The sequence below is a fragment of the Argopecten irradians genome, chromosome 8, assembly GCF_041381155.1.
Source record: "Argopecten irradians isolate NY chromosome 8, Ai_NY, whole genome shotgun sequence".
Classification (NCBI taxonomy): Eukaryota; Metazoa; Mollusca; class Bivalvia; order Pectinida; family Pectinidae; genus Argopecten; species Argopecten irradians.
The window spans coordinates 43,047,796-43,074,439 of NC_091141.1; the positions used below are offsets into that span (position 1 = coordinate 43,047,796).

Here is a 26,644-nt window from a genome sequence, read left to right on the forward strand (position 1 = left end):
ATTATTTTTTCCTTACTTGGTCCTTCCTCTGACCTCCAGTTATGTTGTCTAAATCATTACAGCCAACTACAATAATTACGTAAATAATACACAGAAACAATATACATAACAGAGGCACATGTCTTGGAATTTTGTCAAGAACAGGATGGAACCAGCCATAGATCCAAATGGATATATGTACAGATCATATTTGATAATGTTTATTTGGATCCCACAGGAGGCCTGAGGACTCACAAGGGATCAAAGTAAATACATCAGAAAACATGTATTAATACCAGAGTGAGGAGTCCAACATGGTAAAGTGAAGTCATTATTTACTCAGTGTTGTTGAACCGAGACATTATTGTGATAGGTTGAAGCGATGAAAATCGATAAAAAGACCTCAATGAAAGGTAACAGGGATATAAGTTTTGGTTCGAAAGAACCAGTTACGTAACAGCCATGTTGGACTCAAACTTTTTACTTAGAAACATACTGCACTATATGTTCCTGTCAATACGTACCCTTCTGTGTATTCAACCTGTAGGAGTCCAAGGTAAGCTTCCCATTTGTTCCCTATCACCTTCCCACATGTGAAACACCGGATTGGAATAATCATTCTTGAACCCTAATAAAGATACAGTCATCAAAATAAACAATAAACAGCTTCAGATATAGGCAAATTGTAGATCTGTTTCATATTGTATAGAGGTTACTATTTTCAAGAATATACAAATGTTTCTGCTTTTTATACTACTGCAAGTTATACAGTGTTTATCATGGACAGAACACAGAGTCATGTATAATCTCTAAATGAAAAAATAGCCAGAAATACATATAAATAAACATATGTATTTCTGGCTATTTTTTCATATTGAGACTATACATGGCCCTGTGGACAGAATCATTGAGAACGTGAAACAGAGTCATTAACGTTAGATCCAATATCATATCATGTGTATCAAATGTCCCTGGTTTGAAATCTGAAGTATATTTATGCTTTTACTATTTATATCATAATGTTATGTAGATCTCAAAATCTCGACCTGTTACTATCATTCAAGTATATACAAACATTTATTAAACATACATACCGAAAATTATGCACAACTGGTACAAAACATGCAACTTCACTTCACTCGTGTGATTTCTACTTCCGGTATCATGGATAGGTGGCGCTCTTCAATATCAACACGTGCTTCCTGTTTACATTTTTTACTTTCGTTCAGAATGGAGCATACGAAAATGACCTTTTCGTCGTTGGCACTAAGTGGAGGGATACGAAATGAAATAGAAAACCATTTTCTTATATGCAAATGGTATTTCTGTGATTTGAACTCATTTTTATCTGCGTTTGGTTGTTTTGCCAAAATATCAGAAACTCGTCAAACAGGTTTTGCACTGAATAGATCTATGTCTATTTTTAGCAGACGTCAACACCGGGATCGGTTGGACCTGTTTCGTTGTGATATTGTTGTGGGTTTCGTTATAACATCCAGTTGACTTCTACACAGTAAGTATCATCTTCTGGTGTTCAGGTAATCTTTAGATTTATCGGGTTTTTTTTAAAATTTATTACAATGTCTACAGATAAATGTACATTTGGGAGTTGTACGTGTATAAATAAGGATATCAGGTCTGTTGATAATTTCTCTTTCATTGGTTTTGAGTTAATTATACCAGGTTGTTAAGTTAATTTCATTTTACCACTTATATTATGTTTATGTTCAATCGATACTCAATATGTAATTTTGTCACTTAACATCTATTATCAGGTTGGGGACCATCCCGTTTATGCAGGATAGTCCTGCATTTGAGTAATAGTCCTGTATTTGAGGGATAATTTTGCAGGATTCTATGAAATGAAAAGTGATAAAGTTGATTTAAACATTGTCATCAAAAAAGGGCATCATAATTTTTATATGGCATTATCACTAATACAACTTTCCACATTATTACTCAAATGGAAACAAATTTCATCATCTAAATGTTTGTAAAAGTCACAAACAAAATCACCTCTATTGCTTACTATGGGGCTAAAAATAGAACACAGGCAAAAGTCAATCAACCATGACATTTGCACTAAATTTCCCTGATGGCTATACACTGTAGTCTATGGAGAGCATCTAAGTTGTCACTTTATTACAAAGTGGGATAATAGAATTCAATAGTTCATAAACAAATACATAAAGTTTTCAATTAGTTATATGGGTATCTGAAAATGATGACGCCCTTTTTTGATACAATTTTTTAAAACAACTTTATCCATTTTCATTTCACATAATCCTGCATTTGAGTAACAAATTTATCCCTCAAATACAGGACTATTACTCAAATGCAGGACTATCCTGCATATACGGGATGGTCCCCAACCTGATTATTACATTTTATTTTAATACATAAATTAAAACTAATTGTATAAATCAAAATAAATAAAGCCTTTATAGTCTAGGTAGTACATGTCATCTGTTTGTCTGAATGACATCTGTTTCTTGGTGACTGCCTTTTAATTTCTTTCAGAATCCCTATAGTTTGAAGACCTTAATTTAATTGCAGTCTGAAATTCCGAAGGCCCAGTATTCTTAAATAGGACCAACAGTCCGAAGGCCCAGTATTCCTAATTAGGCCCTATAGACCGAAGGCTAGTATTCCTATAATTTGGCCCTTAGCCCGAAGGCCCAGTATTCCTACTTAGGCCCTTTAGTCTGAAGGCCCAGTATTCTTAATTAGGCCCTATAGTCTGAAGGACCAGTATTCCTAATTTAGGCCCTATAGTTGAAGCCCAGTATTCCTAATTATGCCCTAAAATCAAAGGCCCATTATTACTAATTAGGCCCTATAGTCTGAAGGCATAGTATTCCTATAATTTGGCCCTTAGCCTGAAGGCCCAGTATTCCTACTTAGGCCCTTTAGTCTGAAGGCCCAGTATTCTTAATTAGGCCCTATAGTCTGAAGGACCAGTATTCCTAATTTAGGCCCTATAGTTGAAGCCCAGTATTCCTAATTATGCCCTAAAATCAAAGGCCCATTATTACTAATTAGGCCCTATAGTCTGAAGGCATAGTATTCCTATAATTTGGCCCTTAGCCTGAAGGTCCAGTATTCCTAATTAGGCCCTTTAGTCCGAAGGCCCAGTATTCCTAATTAGGCCCTATAGTTGGAAGGCCCAGTATTCCTAATTAGGCCATATAATCCGAAGACCTAGTATTCCTAATTAGGCCCTATATTCCGAAGGCGCAGTATTCCTAATTAGGCCCTATAGTCCGAAGGACCAGTATTCCTAATTACGCCCTATAGTTCCCATGATCTGTAAGTCTAAACGCCCTATAATCTGAAGACTGTAGTCCTAAGGCTTTGTTATGAGTCTGAATTTTAAGCCCGTTAGTCACAGTAGACCAAAGACCCAATAACCTGAAAACAATGTAACTGCACTTAAAATGCAATGTTTATAAAGATTGAAAATCAGGCATCAGATTATTACAGTTTTTAATACAAAAAACTGTAGTACGGAAGCCCATTGATATGAAACATAGAAATAAACACATTACTTTTGCTTTGCAAAAAAAATGTCAAAAATTGTATGCATGTACAGACGACCTGCTATTAAAGAGTAGAGTTTCAGATTGAGCTCCTGTATAGTATTTTATTTAAAAGGAAGAAAATCTTAATATTGGAATTAAATATGTAACTTGTAAAAGTTATTATAACATGCAAAAGTATGTATGGCCTATGTTCACAGTCAAAATGGCCTTAGTGACCTTCCAAAGGCCTAGTTACATTATTTGATTATACAGACTATACCTAACTTGGCTATAAACACTGTATTTCAGTGGTTTTTATAGACAGGTTAACTGTACTTTCAAGTTTACCAATGTTCCAAATGTATAAAATTCTACGTATGTATTTCAAAATGGGTAAGCACTAAGGCCCATAAATTTCTGCTGTTCAATATATGATACCCGTAAATATCCACTTCAGGCCGTGGATTAGTTTTCTTGCATAGTGCAGCAACAGTGAAGAGAACTGTACCAAAGGAATCAGTTGGTATAAACAATAGTAACTATCATATATATGGCATTTCTGTGACTCTGATAAAATATACAAAAATATTTATAAAGATATGTATTTTGACATAATTGTATTGTTATCTTTGTTTTTCTTCTTTTTTATAGACAAGATGACGACTGGAAACAAGGCAGCGCGAGTTGTCTTTCTTGTATGCGACTTCATTTTTCTTGTAAGTATTACATTGACTTATAAAAAGTTGTGTGTTTTGTACCATTTGGAGGAATATCCCCCGCTGATCATGGTTTCATTTTCAAAGTTGGGAAACAGATTGAATTTCATAAATGTATATTTGACCTGTGTAATAGTTGTACTTGCTTACCTTCCCTGCCCATCGTGTAATAGTTGTACTCGCTTACCTTCCCTGACCCATGGTGTAATAGTTGTACTCGCTTACCTTCCCTGACCCATGGTGTAATAGTTGTACTTGCTTACTTCCCTGACCCATCGTGTAATAGTTGTACTCGCTTACCTTCCCTGACCCATCGTGTAATAGTTGTACTCGCTTACCTTCCCTGACCCATCGTGTAATAGTGTTGTACTCGCTTACCTTCCCTGACCCATGGTGTAATAGTTGTACTCGCTTACCTTCCTGACCCATGGTGTAATAGTTGTACTCGCTTACCTTTGACCCTGTCCGCTACCTTCCTGACCCATGGTGTAATAGTTGTACTCGCTTACCTTCCCTGACCCATGGTGTAATAGTTGTACTCGCTTACCTTCCCTGACCCATGGTGTAATAGTTGTACTCGCTTACCTTCCCTGACCCATGGTGTAATAGTTGTACTCGCTTACCTTCCCTGACCCATGGTGTAATAGTTGTACTCGCTTACCTTCCCTGACCCATGGTGTAATAGTTGTACTCGCTTACCTTCCCTGACCCATGGTGTAATAGTTGTACTCGCTTACCTTCCCTGACCCATGGTGTAATAGTTGTACTCGCTTACCTTCCCTGACCCATGGTGTAATAGTTGTACTCGCTTACCTTCCCTGACCCATGGTGTAATAGTTGTACTCGCTTACCTTCCCTGACCCATGGTGTAATAGTTGTACTCGCTTACCTTCCCTGACCCATGGTGTAATAGTTGTACTCGCTTACCTTCCCTGACCCATGGTGTAATAGTTGTACTCGCTTACCTTCCCTGACCCATGGTGTAATTTGTAACTCCCTATGTGTAATAGTTGTACTCGCTTACCTTCCCTGACCCATGGTGTAATAGTTGTACTCGCTTACCTTCCCTGACCCATGGTGTAATAGTTGTACTCGCTTACCTTCCCTGACCCATGGTGTAATAGTTGTACTCGCTTACCTTCCCTGCTACCTCCTGACCATGGTGTAATAGTTGTACTCGCTTACCTTCCCTGACCCATGGTGTAATAGTTGTACTCGCTTACCTTCCCTGACCCATGGTGTAATAGTTGTACTCGCTTACCTTCCCTGACCCATGTGTAATAGTTGTACTCGCTTACCTTCCCTGACCCATGGTGTAATAGTTGTACTCGCTTACCTTCCCTGACCCATGGTGTAATAGTTGTACTCGCTTACCTTCCCTGACCCATGGTGTAATAGTTGTACTCGCTTACCTTCCCTGACCCATGGTGTAATAGTTGTACTCGCTTACCTTCCCTGACCCATGGTGTAATAGTTGTACTCGCTTACCTTCCCTGACCCATGGTGTAATAGTTGTACTCGCTTACCTTCCCTGACCCATGGTGTAATAGTTGTACTCGCTTACCTTCCCTGACCCATGGTGTAATAGTTGTACTCGCTTACCTTCCCTGACCCATGGTGTAATAGTTGTACTCGCTTACCTTCCCTGACCCATGGTGTAATAGTTGTACTCGCTTACCTTCCCTGACCCATGGTGTAATAGTTGTACTCGCTTACCTTCCCTGACCCATGGTGTAATAGTTGTACTCGCTTACCTTCCCTGACCCATGGTGTAATAGTTGTACTCGCTTACCTTCCCTGACCCATCGTGTAATAGTTGTACTCGCTTACCTTCCCTGACCCATGGTGTAATAGTTGTACTCGCTTACCTTCCCTGACCCATGGTGTAATAGTTGTACTCGCTTACCTTCCCTGACCCATGGTGTAATAGTTGTACTCGCTTACCTTCCCTGACCCATGGTGTAATAGTTGTACTCGCTTACCTTCCCTGACCCATGGTGTAATAGTTGTACTCGCTTACCTTCCCTGACCCATGGTGTAATAGTTGTACTCGCTTACCTTCCCTGACCCATGGTGTAATAGTTGTACTCGCTTACCTTCCTGACCCATGGTGTAATAGTTGTACTCGCTTACCTTCCCTGACCCATGGTGTAATAGTTGTACTCGCTTACCTTCCCTGACCCATGGTGTAATAGTTGTACTCGCTTACCTTCCCTGACCCATGGTGTAATAGTTGTACTCGCTTACCTTCCCTGACCCATGGTGTAATAGTTGTACTCGCTTACCTTCCCTGACCCATGGTGTAATAGTTGTACTCCTTTACCTTCCCTGACCCATGGTGTAATAGTTGTACTCGCTTACCTTCCCTGACCCATGTGTAATAGTTGTACTCGCTTACCTTCCCTGTGTGTAGTTGTACTCGCTTACCTTCCTGCCATGGTGTAATAGTTGTACTCGCTTACCTTCCCTGACCCATGGTGTAATAGTTGTACTCGCTTACCTTCCCTGACCCATGTGTAATAGTTGTACTCGCTTACCTTCCCTGACCCATGGTGTAATAGTTGTACTCGCTTACCTTCCCTGACCCATGGTGTAATAGTTGTACTCGCTTACCTTCCCTGACCCATGGTGTAATAGTTGTACTCGCTCCGCTGTACTCGCTTACCTTCCCTGACCCATGGTGTAATAGTTGTACTCGCTTACCTTCCCTGACCCATGGTGTAATAGTTGTACTCGCTTACCTTCCCTGACCCATGGTGTAATAGTTGTACTCGCTTACCTTCCCTGACCCATGGTGTAATAGTTGTACTCGCTTACCTTCCCTGACCCATGGTGTAATAGTTGTACTCGCTTACCTTCCCTGACCCATGGTGTAATAGTTGTACTCGCTTACCTTCCCTGACCCATGGTGTAATAGTTGTACTCGCTTACCTTCCCTGACCCATGGTGTAATAGTTGTACTCGCTTACCTTCCCTGACCCATGGTGTAATAGTTGTACTCGCTTACCTTCCCTGACCCATGGTGTAATAGTTGTACTCGCTTACCTTCCCTGACCCATGGTGTAATAGTTGTACTCGCTTACCTTCCCTGACCCATGGTGTAATAGTTGTACTCGCTTACCTTCCCTGACCCATGGTGTAATAGTTGTACTCGCTTACCTTCCCTGACCCATGGTGTAATAGTTGTACTCGCTTACCTTCCCTGACCCATGGTGTAATAGTTGTACTCGCTTACCTTCCCTGACCCATGGTGTAATAGTTGTACTCGCTTACCTTCCCTGACCCATGGTGTAATAGTTGTACTCGCTTACCTTCCCTGACCCATGGTGTAATAGTTGTACTCGCTTACCTTCCCTGACCCATGGTGTAATAGTTGTACTCGCTTACCTTCCCTGACCCATGGTGTAATAGTTGTACTCGCTTACCTTCCCTGACCCATCGTGTAATAGTTGTACTCGCTTACCTTCCCTGACCCATGGTGTAATAGTTGTACTCGCTTACCTTCCCTGACCCATCGTGTAATAGTTGTACTCGCTTACCTTCCCCTGACCCATGGTGTAATAGTTGTACTCGCTTACCTTCCCTGACCCATGGTGTAATAGTTGTACTCGCTTACCTTCCCTGACCCATGGTGTAATAGTTGTACTCGCTTACCTTCCCTGACCCATGGTGTAATAGTTGTACTCGCTTACCTTCCCTGACCCATGGTGTAATAGTTGTACTCGCTTACCTTCCCTGACCCATGGTGTAATAGTTGTACTCGCTTACCTTCCCTGACCCATGGTGTAATAGTTGTACTCGCTTACCTTCCCTGACCCATGGTGTAATAGTTGTACTCGCTTACCTTCCCTGACCCATGGTGTAATAGTTGTACTCGCTTACCTTCCCTGACCCATGGTGTAAAGTTGTACTCGCTTACCTTCCCTGACCCATGGTGTAATAGTTGTACTCGCTTACCTTCCCTGACCCATGGTGTAATAGTTGTACTCGCTTACCTTCCCTGACCCATGGTGTAATAGTTGTACTCGCTTACCTTCCCTGACCCATGGTGTAATAGTTGTACTCGCTTACCTTCCCTGACCCATGGTGTAATAGTTGTACTCGCTTACCTTCCCTGACCCATGGTGTAAATAGTTGTACTCGCTTACCTTCCCTGACCCATGGTGTAATAGTTGTACTCGCTTACCTTCCCTGACCCATGGTGTAATAGTTGTACTCGCTTACCTTCCCTGACCCATGGTGTAATAGTTGTACTCGCTTACCTTCCCTGACCCATGGTGTAATAGTTGTACTCGCTTACCTTCCCTGACCCATGGTGTAATAGTTGTACTCGCTTACCTTCCCTGACCCATGGTGTAATAGTTGTACTCGCTTACCTTCCCTGACCCATGGTGTAATAGTTGTACTCGCTTACCTTCCCTGACCCATGGTGTAATAGTTGTACTCGCTTACCTTCCCTGACCCGTGGTGTAATAGTTGTACTCGCTTACCTTCCCTGACTCATGGTGTAATAGTTGTACTCGCTTACCTTCCCTGACCCATGGTGTAATAGTTGTACTCGCTTACCTTCCCTGACCCATTGTATAATAGTTGTACTCGCTTACCTTCCCTGACCCATGGTGTAAAGTTGTACTCGCTTACCTTCCCTGACCCATCGTGTAATAGTTGTACTCGCTTACCTTCCCTGACCCATCGTGTAATAGTTGTACTCGCTTACCTTCCCTGACCCATGGTGTAATAGTTGTACTCGCTTACCTTCCCTGACCCATCGTGTAATAGTTGGTACTCACTATACCTAGCATCACAACATATTCCAGGTTTCAAAAAAATACTTTTCTCGATGAACTTTTAAATAATGGTCACAATGCGTATTTCACAAAGAATCCATTTAGTAGCAATTCATATTCCTTTTCTTTATCACAGCTGATGGGAGTCGGAATTTTCATCGCAGGAATCTACCTGAAAGTGTCGCGGTCTGACTTCACAGAGGTTTTGGACAGTAGGGAGTTCAACTTTGCTACAGCGTTGATGGTGTCGGCTGGAATCATCGTGGTGGTCGTGGCTGTTATAGGACTGATTGGGGAGCGACTTCAGAATCAGTGTGTGCTAGGTGTTGTAAGCAGTTTTCTTATATAACTTAATAACGGTAACAGATATATAGACTGTATATAATGGGGCGTTTAGGCCTAGAGTTTCCCAAGTCCATCCTGTCCTGTATTGTAGCGGTTCAATAAATACATAAAGGATCTTAAATGAACATGAATTCAAGATACTTTTTATCACATAATTAAACAGCCTGGATTTCAAAGAACTTAAACGCTAAATGTAATGCAAATGATGTCACAATGGATTAATGCAAAAATATCACTTGGACGAAATCACTGAATAATAAAATACCTGCAGTACATGTCTAATGATCTGCTGTTTGTTTCAGTATCTGATTTGTGTTATCCTGATCTTTTGTATGGAGTTAGCCGCAGGAATCACAGGAGCAATCTACAGAAATAAGGTACAGAAACAATGAATACCTTTATATCTGACTTACAATCTACAGAAATAAGTTACAGAAACAATAAATACCTTTATATCTTACTGACAATCTACAGAAATAAGTTACAGAAACAATGAATACATTTATATCTTACTGACAATCTACAGAAATAAGTTACAGAAACAATAAAAATACCTTTATATCTACTTACTGACAATCTACAGACAATACAGAAATAAGTACAGAAACAATGAATACATTTATATCTTACTGACAATCTACAGAAATAAGTTACAGAAACAATAAATACATTTATATCTTACTCAATTACGAAATATACAGACAAATCTCAGAAATAAGTTACAGAAAAATAAATACCTTTATATCTTACTGACAATCTACAGAAATAAGTTACAGAAACAATAAATACATTTATATCTTACTGACAATCTACAGAATACTTTATAAGTTACAGAAATAAGTTAATAAATACCTTTATATCTTACTGACAATCTACAGAAATAAGTTACAGAAACAATGAATACATTTATATCTTACTGACAATCTACAATTACAGAAAAATAAATAATATATTTATGACAATTACAGAAATAAACAAAAAATGAATACCTTTATATCTTACTGACAATCTACAGAAATAAGTTACAGAAACAATAAATACCTTTATATCTTACTGACAATCTACAGAAATAAGTTACAGAAACAATGAATACCTTAATCTTACTGACAATCTACAGAAATATACAGAAACAATAATACTTATATCTTACTGACAATCTACAGAAATAAGTTACAGAAACAATAAATACATTTATATCTTACTGACAATCTACAGAAATAAGTTACAGAAACAATGAATACCTTTATATCTTACTGACAATCTACAGAAATAAGTTACAGAAACAATAAATACTTTTATATCTTACTGACAATCTACAGAAATAAGTTACAGAAACAATAAATACATTTATATCTTACTGACAATCTACAGAAATAAGGTACAGAAACAATGAATACACTTATATCTTACTGACAATCTACAGAAATAAGTTACAGAAACAATGAATACCTTTATATCTTACTGACAATCTACAGATAATACAGTCTTATACAATCTACGAAATAAGTTACAGAAACAATAATACCTTATATCTTACTGACAATCTACAGAAATAAGTTACAGAAACAATGAATACATTTATATCTTACTGACAATCTACAGAAATAAGGTACAGAAACAATGAATACCTTTATATCTTACTGACAATCTACAGAAATAAGTTACAGAAACAATAAATACATTTATATCTTACTGACAATCTACAGAAATAAGTTACAGAAACAATGAATACCTTTATATCTTACTGACAATCTACAGAAAAATAAATACAGAAACAATGAAATACGAAACATAATCTTATATCTTACTGACAATCTACAGAAATAAGTTACAGAAAAAAATGAATACCTTTATATCTTACTGACAATGACAATCTACAGAAATAAGTTACAGAAACAATAAATACATTTATATCTTACTGACAATCTACAGAAATAAGTTACAGAAACAATGAATACATTTATATCTTACTGACAATCTACAGAAATAAGTTACAGAAACAATAAATACCTTTATATCTTACTGACAATCTACAGAAATAAGTTACAGAAACAATGAATACATTTATATCTTACTGACAATCTACAGAAATAAGTTACAGAAACAATAAATACCTTTATATCTTACTGACAATCTACAGAAATAAGTTACAGAAACAATAAATACATTTATATCTTACTGACAATCTACAGAAATAAGTTACAGAAACAATGAAATACCTTTATATCTTACTGACAATCTACAGAAATAAGTTACAGAAACAATGAATACTTTATATCTTACTGACAATCTAAGAAATAAGTTACAGAACAAATACCTTATACTTACTGACAATCTACAGAAATAAGTTACAGAAACAATAAATACCTTTATATCTTACTGACAATCTACAGAAATAAGTTACAGAAACAATGAATACACTTATATCTTACTGACAATCTACAGAAATAAGTTACAGCAGAAACAATAAATACATTATATCTTACTGACAATAGTTACAGAAATAAGTTACAAAATAATGAATACTTTATATCTTACTGACAATCTACAGAAATAAGTTACAGAAACAATGAATACCTTTATATCTTACTGACAATCTACAGAAATAAGTTACAGAAACAATAAATACATTTATATCTTACTGACAATCTACAGAAATAAGTTACAGAAACAATGAATACACTTATATCTTACTGACAATCTACAGAAATAAGGTACAGAAACAATGAATACATTTATATCTTACTGACAATCTACAGAAATAAGTTACAGAAAATAAATAAACTTATATCTTACTGACAATCTACAGAAATAAGTTACAGAAACAATAATACTTTATATCTTACTGACAATCTACAGAAATAAGTTACAGAAACAATGAATACACTTATATCTTACTGACAATCTACAGAAATAAGGTACAGAAACAATGAATACATTTATATCTTACTGACAATCTACAGAAATAAGTTACAGAAACAATGAATACATTTTATATCTTACTGACAATCTACAGAAATAAGTTACAGAAACAATGAATACCTTTATATCTGACTGACAATCTACAGAAATAAGTTACAGAAACAATGAATACATTTATATCTTACTGACAATCTACAGAAATAAGTTACAGAAACAATAAATACCTTTATATCTTACTGACAATCTACAGAAATAAGTTACAGAAACAATGAATACCTTTATATCTGACTTACAATCTACAGAAAAAAGTATACAGAAACAATGAATACCTTTATATCTGACTTACAATCTACAGAAATAAGTTACAGAAACAATGAATACCTTTATATCTGACTTACAATCTACAGAAATAAGTTACAGAAACAATAAATACCTTTATATCTTACTGACAATCTACAGAAATAAGTTACAGAAACAATGAATACCTTTATATCTGACTTACAATCTACAGAAATAAGTTACAGAAACAATAAATACCTTTATATCTTACTGACAATCTACAGAAATAAGGTACAGAAACAATGAATACCTTTATATCTGACTTACAATCTACAGAAATAAGTTACAGAAACAATGAATACCTTTATATCTGACTTACAATCTACAGAAATAAGTTACAGAAATAATAAATACCTTTATATCTTACTGACAATCTACACATGGTAGGGTGGCTACCATTCTACCACATGACCTTCACCTCTAAGTTTGAGGTTGGGGTCCATGGTAGGATGGCTTACATTCTAAGTTATTTTTTAAAGGTAACAAAAGACACAAGCTTTAACTTTGAGTTGTGTGACCTGTTTCTACAACAATTATATCTGCCTTTAGCCGATAAGAAAATGTGTATTTGCTGAGATATGCATATAAGATATAATAATATTTTTGTCAGCAAAAAGGCACTAATTTATATTCAATTTAATAAAGAATCCATTGAGTCAAGTTCTTCTAATTGGGAACAAATTTAGGATGAAATATTTTTTGTTTCAAGTTTTATTAAGTTTAATTTTTCAAAGCTGCTCCACAATATAACTCTCATTGTCCAACTATATAAAAACATGTGCATGGTAGAACCGTGCCATTTACTTCCTGCCAAATAATCATGACGTCAATTTATTATTGATGACGTTGACAAATGCTGATTTGGCACTGAGAAATAAGTGGGTTGGTCAAAGTTCACCGTGTCAGCCAATCAGAATGCGTACAGAGTTTATACCACGTGTGGTATGAAAAAATAGTTAATCAACAGCTGCAGTGTTTATTTGGCAACCACGGATTGTGGTAGAAGATGTGTTAATCAATTTGTTTCCTTTACAGATAGAAGAAGCTTTGAGAGGTGACATGTTGACAGGTCTTCAGAATTCAGGAAAACGCAATGCATGGGACACCGTCCAAGAAAGGGTAATACAGACATTTTTACAAATCCAGTATCATTGCAAAATTAATCCAGTATTGCCAACCTCTGGTGATAAAAACAGGTGATCTTCCTTGTAAACTATTCTGTATTTGCTTTGCAGAGTTATCTGCCCTTGTTGGTAGGCATTGACTGTTCTTACTCAAGTTTCAGGGGCCTGTACCTTTTCAATTGGGAAAACACTGAATTTAATTAGCTTTCTTAAAACATGTGTATTTTAGGGAATTTTTCTTTTTTTTGGGAAAATATATACAAAAGAATTGGGAAAATACAGCAAAATTTCTCTAGGGGAAGGGGCCTTTATTCGGCCCCAAATGTACCAAAAAAAAATCACTGATTACATTAGGTATTTGTGAGCATAACTTTAGATTTTTCAGAGAAAACGACGTATTTGTGCTCACAAAGTAATGACGTCACAATCAATATCTACATAGGTCAATCTGTAATAAGACAGAATACTAATCGGAGATCACAGCGATCAGATATGTTATACAGTGGAACCTCCCAAAACCGAACCTTCTCAAAACCGATCACCTCTAGAAACCGAACATGGATGTCATGTACGGACTGAATTCCTCTTTATTAATAGTATATAAAACTTCCCAAACCGATCCCTCCCAATTCCGAATACCGGACCGATTTTGAGATCGGAATAGTCAAATGTAACTAAAATACACTTCTGAAAACCGGCCTTACCTGAGCGACACCGATAGATTGCATTGAGGTCTGATCAACCGACCGTGAAATACACACGTACCTGTACCATAGTTGTTGCATGCCATGTCCTTGGGCATGTATACAGATGTGAAGGCTATAGGTACCCGGTAATTATACCCGAGATGGTGGTGTAATTATTTAATCATGCCTATTGTTTAGATATGTAACGAAGGTCTACCATGTGCACGCGGTTTGTTTACTGTAGGAAAACAAGCAGAGCTAGTAATAAAGAGAAAGTTTCGTATTCAAATCACACGTTTTTTTTTATTATTTACATATGTAGTTGTCAGATAACGTAAATTATCTGTATGAAGAAGCCGAAGCCATGTATTGTTTTAGAAAATGACTTTGTCATATAATGACCGGCATCGACTGATCATCGTGTAATTAGACCATATAATTTGATTCTTTACGTAACCGGAAGCGATTGGTCGTATGTAGGTTGCAGACGAGAACATCCCCAAGAACATTCACACAACTAACTAACTAAACTACGTTTATAAGCGGTAACAAAGTCAAGTTTGCTGTAATCCATTCCTTTTAAACGTTTGATTCTCTCTTTTGTGATAACATTCACATTAACAATCAACATCGGTCGGTTTTAACAAACACTAGGCATACATGCGGTGCACTAACGTAAATAACGACTTCCGATCGATTAAATCCGGATCGTGATGATCGGTATTCGGTTCACTTCTCCAAACCGAACCCTCTCTAAACCGGCCGAAATGATATGCACCGACCATGATCGTTTTCGGGAGGTTCCACTGTAGATAATTTATAAACAGTTGAGGTAGACCTAACATAAATTCTGGGAGATTTGGTTAATCAGACACAGAAAGTAGTAAAGTTATAATTGTTACCTTGTACAAGGACACATCTATTGTCCATTGTACACAGATATTTGGTTCAATCATAGGTCACACTGATATGACCATACAACTGCAGCCACTCATAAAAGCATGCATTAAAGTCACCGGGTCCATCATTACAACTTTTAAAACTGTCTTCTTTCTTAAAATTTTTAGCTTCAACATAAAAGTTGGATTACTAGAGAACTGGTCCATCATTACAACTTTTAAAACTGTCTTCTTTCTTAAAATTTTTAGCTTCAACATAAAAATTGGATTACTAGAGAACTGAACGTACATATAGATTTGTACAACTGATATACAGGAAAATCAAAGATATTTTGACTGTATTGTATTTTATTTAGCCAGGTAATAGCTACAAATTTAATTCACACGGACATTTCTTTTCATATTTGTTGTGGATTTCATACTATACTGTATAGCCTATCTTATTATTTTTTTTTTTTTTTTTTTTTTTTGCTATTTTGTAAAATTACAAAAATTTATGTCCAAAACAAGTTATGGTCACGGATTAACCATATGCACTTCCACATACAAACGCAATTTTTTTTTTAATTAAAGATGCTCCACCGCCGACAGGGCATAAATGGTATTCATCATTTGAACAATAATTGGTGTTTAATCGTGTACATATTTATGTCTAATTAACACAAAAAATATTATGAAATAAGTTATTTCGCCTTTGGTGCATGCACAATCAGTACTTCATTCCATATAGGATATAGTGACATGGAATTTTTTCCGGATACTTTTCAGTGGTGGTGCGATGTAAAGTAAATAACTTTTGTAACTGTAGAAAAATACTAAATCTTAATGCATCTGCTCCTGATTTTGATAGTGAAAAAAATACCATCTTTATAATCATAAAATCTCAAAATGTTTACCCTTGAGAATAAACGGCTGTTGGATATAACTACAAAAAGAACTGCAGTACAAACACACATATGATTTTGATTTTGTATACTTTCTCAAAGTTTCTAATAAATAACTTTAAATATTCCTAAGGATCTACAAACATCAAAGAGAATCTGGGATGTGTTTTCCGAATTCCCACAGACATTTCGCAACATGGTCCGGGAGATTTCATGTGATCTCCGGGTCTGTGGACACTTTATCTCTATCTAGATCTTCCTGGCTCACTACCCCAGATAGGACCAACAAGGAGTGAAGTCCGCAGTTCTTGGCCAAAGCCATATCTGTGTTACATCTGTTTGGACAGAAAACAAAACAAGACATTAACCTTAAAGACTGGGGATGGGGTATAAGTGGGAGACAACTTGGGAAAATGGCTTGAAATACAAAATTTTGGCAGCTCTCACTTCAGGGAAAGAATTTCATTTAATATATACTTTTCTTGAAAACATGAAACTTAAATTCTGTCATAGTGGTTATTGTTTAGTAAGGAATCCATATATGATATTAGTTTTATGAACAAAATTATAAATAAGTTACTTTTTCAATTTTAGTGAGTATTAAATAGGATCAGGTGCCTACATGTCAATCACAGTTTGAATTTGCTGTTAGCCTAAACAGAAGTTTATAGTGGAAGTTTACAGACATGTACTGTTGTTAGGGTGTAGACTATGCATGCTGAGTAATCAAGTCACTGTTCCTTATCTCTGTTTTAGCAGGTATTATCCAGAAACTCAGACACATGACACATAAATCCAATTAGCAGAGTGCATAACACTGACATATGCAAATTATATATATTTCTATAATGTTTCTAGTATAGAAAATATTACAATGTAGTTTTAATTTCTTAATTGATGAATATGAAATAAACGAATTTTATCAGATATGTGACAATAAATAAGACAGAAGGCAATATGAATTGGATAAATGATGGTTATTCTAATAATAACTCTGACTACTCTGATCTTTGCAGTATGAATGCTGTGGTGTACACAACGCCTCCGACTGGAATTCTGTGTTTGATCCCAGAAACCCGTCCTGGATTCCAGATTCCTGCTGTGGGTTTGAGAACTGTGGTACAACAGGAACACAAGTGGCATGGACCATTGTAAGTACATATAGCATATAGCATTATACAATTAAGTGATTTTTTCATGTTTTCAATCTCCATTTATGCTGTACCGCGATGTCCAACGTGTGTCTTCCGTCGTCCGTCTGTCTGTCATAATCAACTTCTTTTTCATAACCGCTGAATTTAGCATTGGAAATAACACTCATATTACATAAGTAACATATTTATGGAGTTGGGATTCAAACAAATGATAGGGCTTACCCCTTGGGGCCTGAGAGGTGGTGATCAAAATGTTCAATTGGCTATATCCATATAAATGAAACTAAGTACGAATAACACTCATATTGTATTTGTAGCATTCTTATGGGGTAGGGATTCAAAATTGTATAAATGGTGGGGCTGACCCCTGGGGGTCTGAGGGGTGGGATCAAAAAAGTCAGTTTGGCAATTTCCATAAAAACAACTTTTTCTCTGTAACTAAGCCTTTCATAGCATTTATATTGCAATGGTAGCATCTTTGGTGAAAATGGTGTGGCCAAAAGAGCCAATTTTTTAAAAATTTTCAAACTGCAAGAGTTTTTATGATAATTACTAAATAAACCAGGTGAGCAATACAGGCCCTCTGAGCCTCTTGTTACATAACATTATCATTGAACATGAATTTTAAATGCAAAAAAACTCATATGATTTCACCTTGATATTACTGAGGTAGTCAATTTGCCTGATACTGGCTATAAATCAGTCTAGATCTACAGTAACTTTGGTTTCCATCACCTTCAAAACATGGCATGTTCATACTTGGTTGTAAAAAAAAACCATTGATCTTTTGAAATCTAAAAATAGTATTTTAGGAATATTTTAGTAATCAATTTTCGAAAAAACTTCATCTGCAGTTTGTTTTGCCATTTGTTGGATCTTACAAAAAAGGATTTTTAACTTGTAAGCAAAAGATAGTTTGTTTCCTTGTAAGAGGTTGAATATTGATTTAGGTAAATGTTTGTTTAGGGTTGTTTTGATGATGCTAAGGAGTGGCTGGAGATGAATTACCTGACCATTGTTCTTGTGGCGATTATTGAAGCTGTTCTCCAGGTAAGGCTAACAATTATACTGCTGTTTCCTGCCTCCTTGACAAAAGTTAAGTTATGGTTGGTAGGCTGGAAAAAAACCCAAACATTATTTGACCATTGCTGTTTGCTAGGTAATTAAGGCCAAAAATATACTTCTGTTTCCTGCTTCTTTGACAAAAGTTAAGTAATGGTTGGTAGGCTGATAAAAGCAAACATTTAATTGACCATTGTTCTTTTGGCTATTATTGAAGCAGCTTTAAATGAAAAAAAACCCCAAAGTTTCTATGAGACAACTGACACAATGTTGAAATAATTCATATTGAACTAATTTACTATGCAAAGTACTTGTCTCACAATTAATTGAGAGTAATTGTAAGTCGGAGTGACTTGAGTGCTAGACAAAATGTCATTGATGGGGTGATGTTACTTGTGACGGAGTCTGTGACCACATCAAAGGAACTTTTTAAATGGTGTAGCAATCTCTTGCCTTGGAACTTCGTTCGAAACAAACCCGCTCTATTTCTGCCGTGGTGTAATTCATTGTAAAACATTAAAGAATTTTATGTGATTAACAGTATCTAGGTTTTGTTTTTCTTATTATTTCAAGCAGTGTCATTTAAAAAAAAATTATTTCAAGCAAGGTTTCACGGAGCTAATGTCTAATTTTTGCCTTTCCAGACAATTTTTATATTGTGTGTAAGTAATGATTACAGTAATGTATAAAACAATTTATAGTTATTATTCATGACTCAATAACGATCATGAAAAATTACATGAAAAAGTCAATTTTCCTCTTTATTCCAGTTCAAAGACTATAATAGTCAATTGTTTCAGGGGTGAATGAGTTAACATGACAATGATGATTGTTACTGAGTGTTTATTGTTGATTGTAGGTGATACTGATCATCATGCCGATAGTCCTCATATACTTCATAAGGCGAGAGAAAAAGTACCGGTACATGTGATAAACTCCTGCTTCCTTGTCTCCATGGTTACCCAATACAAGACTGAATCTGATTGGCTATGTGTGGATGTGTATGCCTGGTGTTGGCTTCACGGCCATACAGAGTTTTATACAAAAGATTTAAAAATAGATTAACATAGCATTCTTGCCATTTCAAGTTAACATTGCATCCATATCTCTGTCAATGATGGAAAAAAGTTTATTTCTTTAAAACACAAACTATGCTTTTCGTATAATAATGCACATAAAACCAATTAAATTAAATTACAAAACCATACCATACCTAAATTACAAGTCATTCAAAGCTTAATTGTCGAACAAAATAAAATCCCATTGACATTATACAAGGGTCATTGTATGTTGACCTTATATGTGTTTTCGCCCATACAGTGGAGGTAAAGTGACGTTTTCATTCATAAGCCAAAATACTTTGAAGGTTATGTTTGACGATTGACATGAGTTGGAAAAATCGCTTGAACTAAGATTGCTTGTATCACCGTATAACCAAACACTAGGAACATTGGAAGTCTACAGTTATAGTGGACTTTCACAACGGTTGATAAATGTTTTCAGATAAACATATTACAAACGATTTATACACATGTACATTGTACTCATTCAATTAGTATATTTTGTTCAAAAATAAATATATGTATATTTTTTCGTCTTTATTGCATTTTGTTTGTGACATGTTATTTTATACATGTACCTAGTAGACACCCCCCCACCCCCAAATGTGTAATTTGTTTGAAATAACTGTTGGTCAGCTTGAATACTTGTATGTTGGGATTTCCTTCGATATTAGGTTTGATCTTTATCATTTGCTGTGTTTGTTTTAAACATTTTTTTTTTCATTTCAAACGTTTTATTGTCAGTAAAGGATCTTTTTTTATATTTTTGATTCTACAAAAATAACACATATACTTACTATACAACCACCAGACAACGAGTTTTTACATTGCAAAAAAAAACAGACAAACAAAATAAATACCGAATTCATGAAATGATGGTGATGGAAAGCAAACAAAGACACCTTGATCATATTACTACAAATAACTTTATTGCCCTAATGTCCAAATTGTAAACATTTCTACTTTCTTCATTTCTACTTTCTTTGGCAATTAAATCGCGGTTGATCCAAAATACACCCATATTCATCAATGATCACTAAACATCTAACCACCACAGTGTTCAGTATCGTTTAGAGGCATGTCGTGGTCTTTGTGCAATCCAAATTTCAGAAAGCAATGATCACGCAAACTTTGTATAATTATATAAGTATTATAACGATAAAAGCATCACCTTAATACAAACCCTTCGCATCTTACATCCGCTTAAAGCCTAACAGTTATACACGAAATCCGACAAATCGAAACTCTTACTAATTATCAAAGCAGATATCCTCGATACTCTCTAGAGTTTTAAGTGAAAGGAACCCCTGGGGTATCGAAGATGGTCATTTGAGGTAGTTTTCGTATCAATTGATGACATTAGTATGCTCCATCGAAAAATATCACATACCATACACGGGGGTAATCGTGGTACATCGGTTTTTTAATTCCGTCCGAGTGGTACAACGATATTTCAATTCCGTCCGAGCAAAATGTTAGCTACAAATTCCGTCAGAGCAAAACGGTAGAGATGAGTTACTTTAAATGCATGCAGAATGAAGACTATTGTGTTATAGGTTTCGATTCTTGAGGTATGTCACTACATGACTATTACGAACACATTATTATTTGGGTTTTGGTGACTATGAATATATAACTCCAGATAAATGCATATTTGTATAAAAAACATATCAAATAGTTGAATTTAAGTTTTGGGTACATAAAACTGTTCAGAAAAGCTTTTTTTCACAAAACAATATAGGAAAATTATCATTGATCATAATGACAGGTCATAGCCGACAACAAAGACAATTTTATGGCAGTTTGCTTTGATCGAAATGAAGCATACGGAACAATGATACATTTTCCGTTCACTAGCTACTGATACAATTTCCGTTATCTACAAATTGAAGCACGATACATTTTCCGTTAATTGTAAATTAAGAGATAAAAAAGTTGAAATTGTAAAAAAAAAGTGTTTCATTAACCTTATAATCGGTAAAATGTATAATGATGTAACTTATGAAAATGTTGCTTCCACAGATTGGCCAGACGGCATGTCAGTGACTGCAGTTGTAAACCAGGCCCCATACAGATGCGTCCATTGTGAATATCGTTTTGATAACCAGAATGAAATAATAGATCATTTATTTGAAAAACATGCGGATACACCGATTGTTTATCAAGAACTAATCTTAAATGCCTCAAGTGGCCGTCTTGGATATCTCAAAAAGAGTTATGATGGTCTAATACCTAATGAATTAAAAGATGATGGAAAGTGTGTTCATGCAAATGAGGAAGGTGGTTTGGTTGTTGCAACGAGTCACAGCGCACATACACCACATCATAAAAAGAGAGCTAAGGCAGGTTCACCAAATGTTTCAGTGTCAAATTCAGAAGCAAGTGATCAAGTAAGTCGAATTAAGCAAGCTCCACAATCACAACGTGAACTTAAATTCGAAGATATTCCCGAGTCGGACGCTGAAATAATAACCAAACTTCTTCCTGTTGTGATCACAAATTTAAAAGAAAGTGGGCAATTGGCGTCTTATAGAAAATTTTGTGAACTTGTTTGTAACAAGAAACTTCCACTGACAAACATTTCTTTTCTTCTTTTTCTTGACGTTGTGGAGTTCCTCTCGTCATCAAACACTTCCGGAATGCGTTACATATATCCCGAAACATTGCAATTCTGGAAGATCGGATACCGGTTGTTTAAGGGAAAATTTATACGGTTCATGGGCGGTCCAAAAAGTGCAGGAAACCTTATCAGAAATGACGAATCAAGCGGGCATTATGATCCAAGTGCCGCAAAAATCAATTTTGCCATTCCAAGTCTACAGAACCTGTGTAAAGGAGAGACTAATATTGCAAAACTTTATTCGGGTGTTTTTGAAGAGCACATTCAGTTACTCGGCAATTATTTTGAAGGGAAAACAGTGAAACTAGCGGCGGACGGAAAGAAAATTTCCAGAGGCCGTGATAAGGAAATGGGCGATATTGATTGCTGGGGTTTCGAGAAATCGCCATCTTTGAAGGAAAGACGTGATTCCGTCAAAGCAGATATTGAGGTTGTTAATGCTATTTTTACACACATCGGCAATGCCGATGCATGCAATATCACATCGATAAACGAGAAGACAAAATCCGCATGTCTACACGATGTTAAACACATTTTGAAATCAATAGGACATCGCATAGCAGACTTAAGAGCAATGATATTAAGCGTGCAGCGATCAACCGAGAAGTTTCTAAGCATGGGAGGAGAGCAGTGGCGACAGTCGAAGTATTCCTTTGTCATATCATGCTTACGAGTAACAAAGTATGATGCAGAAAGGGCCATTGAAGAAGGTCTTCGTATCGTGGATGAGATAGCAGAGTTAGGTTCCCATCTGACCGGAAAACAACATCTTATGGAAAGGGGAAACGCCTTAAATCTACAAAAACAGGATAACTACATTCCTTTGATGCCGAATCGTGGACATATTGATGATCCTAATACTTGGAGATTTATTAAGCAGCGAACTGACAGTTGGTTTGATGTTCGTGCACTAGGAAGGGTAACTGGAAGTACTTGTCATTCTGCATTGGGTTTAGATACCCTTAAAAGACAGCAACAACACTTTGATAAGGTCGTTTATGGTCGAGATCCAAAACACAACGTGTCTACCAAACAAGCAGAAAATATGCAGTATGGAACAGAGCACGAGGTACATGCAGTAGCAACACTGGTATCGAAGGTTCTTCCTGTGTATTACCCTGATATGATCTTTTACGAAGAGGGTTGTGTTGGAATCCACAGCGAAGGGTCACCGTTTTTAATCTCCAGTCCAGATGGAAGCCTTAGACTATCAGAAGAAGCATCGCCATTGTTAATGTGCGAAATAAAGTGCAAAACTAAACAACCAAACACTATGCCAGTGTATTACGAGATGCCGCGATATTATGTCATGCAGGTGCTGTGCGAGATGGCTGCCTACGGCACAGCTGCCTTGGTATTTGCTTGTTGGTCTGAACAATCCACTGTTGTAATTGAGGTTACATTTGACAAAAGTATATGGGATAAGGCTTGGGACCAACTTATTGTCATTTATGACAGAGGAAATGAACAACGCCCGTCTGGTATTACTGCAGAAATCCGCCAACTGAAGAACTCTGTTGCCGAGTTTCCGAAAACTTCTTGCAAGCTAATCGGTGAATTCCCGTCCATAGTGCACGTGAATCAACTATCTTACAAAGAAGATCGTGTACCGACGCTCGGTTCTGAGACCGCCCTAAAGACAGTTTTATCAGTCAAACGATGGATGGAGACTGCATACCAACTAACACGAAAGGAGGCAACTGAAATTCTTGTTTTCATGATCAATGACCTTGATAGGAAATATCACGTAGAACTGAGCAATTCCTTCCCAGTCGCATATGCGATGAAAGGGCCGAGCATGTCATGCTCTGACTTTAGAAACATGATGGAACATGTCGTGGAACTTTGTACAAAGCATAATTTGAACGTCGCAGTGACAGCTGCAGATGGCCAGTGGCATAACTACGGAGTTCGCGACAAGACAAACAAGCCTCTTTCCTTGCTGCAACTCCAGCGGGATGTATGGAATGAATCCAAATCGAAACAGAAGAGTGTTATAATCCGTGATTTGAAATCAATCAACGCAGTTAACATCAGGAAGCTAGAGGAATGCGTTGTATTTGAAAAAACAGAAACAAGGGGCTTGGATGTCAAAGGGCACATATTATATGGACATTTGCCTAAACTACGACATATGCAGCTGAGACCCGGTTCTGTAAGGAGCAACAAATCACCTGAAACACACTCGATTGACGAAAATGAAACAGAACGTGCCTTAATTTTGCAAGCCTTGGCATCCGACACGACTGTCGATCATTACGACATGGAAACAATACAGGTAGTAGAGAGAACATTGCATGAACACAACGCGAAGCCTCTCATACTAGAAATTTGGTTGTCGAGAGCCTTCCGCGCGACATTGACAACCCATTAAGTTCGTTATACCTGGATGACATGAACAGTAACACACAAGATGACTCTGTTGATATTACGGAAACACAAGTAACAACAGACACACATGACAAATGCTTAAATGTTGATATGGAAATTGAACAAGGTTCATATGATTCTGCTGTTGCTGAGGAAAGTAGAGTGCTAGATGACACCGATTTAGCAAACATGAAATCTGAGCTTTCAATAACTATAGATGGAAAACGACCTAATTGGAGTACCACTTGTGAAAGTGATTTTAAAGAGAAGTTTTCTACAGCTAAATCAATAACATCTACATTTACAAGGAAGGAATTGGTCGTGTGTCTTAAGTCTGTGATAAGCAAACTGAAGGCGAAAGATATTCCATGTGCACTGTCATGGACAAAAACAAAGCTTGTCAATCTGTTTTCTAAATATTTAGGAGATAATTCCGAAATGATTGCAGCGAGCAAGAAGCAAAGAACGCCAAACAAAGTGTCCAGTTTGCTTAAAACTGTTTTTGCAGATGATGTTCAGGAATTTATGAGGGCAGACGGATACGACCGTGAATCGTTGTTTTGTGAACTTATAAACGAATGGTTTCCTGCTGAAGATGACCCAGGGATTACTGCACTGCAGCGTTGTAAACAACGCTTACAACTGAGAGAATGGCTTCTGGAGAATGTACGTTTTGATTGTTTCCCACCTCATACCAAATATATCCAAGGAATCCCAATAGTCACTTATGAAGGTCTTTTGGTAAACACAGAACGCAAACTGCAGATGTTCCCGTACTGTTAAGGGCAAAGTTACAACGTACGGGCAACTGGATCCCAGGAAATCGAACAGTTTTTCGGCACATTCAGAGATATGGATCCTACTGGTAGTGGGACGCCTAAGCCAGATGATATTCCTATGATGTTTGGAAGGGCATTTGAGGTCTGCAACTGCAGATTTGACTTATCAAGGTATAGTGCAACATTTAATGTCAATATGTTATTAAAAGATCGGCTCCTACCATCATAATATATAGATTGTGCTAAGTCAAAACCAGATTTTTCATATTTCATTTTAAACATGACATACTAAACATGTACTTTCAAACATCAATCAATTTAGAAAAGCATTTTGACTTACATTGGCTACATGAGACAATGTCTTTAAAGAAAAGGAAGCAAATACAAAGAAAATCATTCCAATGGTTTTATTGTTTTAGTTATCTAAGACATTACCTGACAAAACGTAATGACAGGTATCATTTAAATCGTTTCAGGGTATTTCATATGTCAACTTCGAAGGCAACTATATACCCAGAAGCGACTCTTGACATGGAATGTGGAAATACCTGTGTTAATCCCTGTAATAATAGATGGTCAAACAAGAAATCGATTGCTCCAAGGTGATTTGGATGTTATCAAACATTTGATAAACAAAAACATTTACAATTAACACTAATTCGTAAAATGACAGCGTTAATGACGCAAATATTAAATTAAAAATGAACAAACGTTATTGCACAACATACTAACATGTACGTAAAATATAATACATATACAGTTTTTGCACTACAAATGTAGTCATAAAAACAATGCATATTTTTGTCGTCCTTTTAGGAGCGAAAAGCATATGTTTGAAATAAAAAGTAAATACACAGATGCGATTATGTACTATAAAACTTTTGTTTTACAGAGATCACTTTTTTGACACTACGGAAAGAACGCGGGTGAAAAAGAAGAAGAAAAAGAAAACATCGATAAGCTCCCCGAATCGTCCATCCCGTGGCGAAATGGGTGTACGACAATATCACAGAACTGATGAGTCGAAGCTGCATAAACATAAACGGCGAGGATTGCCAGATATCCCGGACTAAATTAATCCCCTGTTTGTCATACGTACTATGAAAGTCTGATCGAGTCGAATTGAACAAAAAATGAAGTTATACCGGCTTAGTATCTCGTTATAACGGCTAGCATATACATATATATATATACTACAATTTAGAGTACCGTGATAAAAACTTCAGCATGTCATAATAACAACACAACTATATCGTTCTTTCGAGATACTTAGTCGTTATTACGAGATAAGTTTTCATTACGAGATAGGGTCTTTATAAGGAGATATTAAGTCGTTATAATATGACACATGCAGGCCTTTTATGAAATGATGCATGCACAACAAGTGACCAGTTTA

General features: G+C 36.4%; 1 protein-coding gene across 2 annotated transcripts; it reads left to right on the forward strand.

Moving 5' to 3' along the window:
* Positions 1–1,231: 1,231 nt before the first annotated feature.
* On the forward strand, positions 1,232–20,008 carry LOC138330434 (tetraspanin-9-like). Of its 2 annotated transcripts, none has more exons than XM_069278057.1 (8): positions 1,232–1,517; positions 4,152–4,216; positions 9,140–9,331; positions 9,651–9,725; positions 13,645–13,728; positions 17,219–17,353; positions 18,323–18,406; positions 19,278–20,008. In XM_069278057.1, the coding sequence occupies exons 2-8, from the start codon at positions 4,157–4,159 to the stop codon at positions 19,347–19,349; spliced, it is 702 nt and encodes a 233-aa protein (XP_069134158.1). In that variant the 5' UTR covers positions 1,232–1,517; positions 4,152–4,156; the 3' UTR covers positions 19,350–20,008. The 2 variants fall into 2 exon arrangements, with proteins under 2 accessions (XP_069134158.1, XP_069134157.1); XM_069278056.1 differs by having other exon boundaries at positions 1,237–1,492.
* Positions 20,009–26,644: the final 6,636 nt, after the last annotated feature.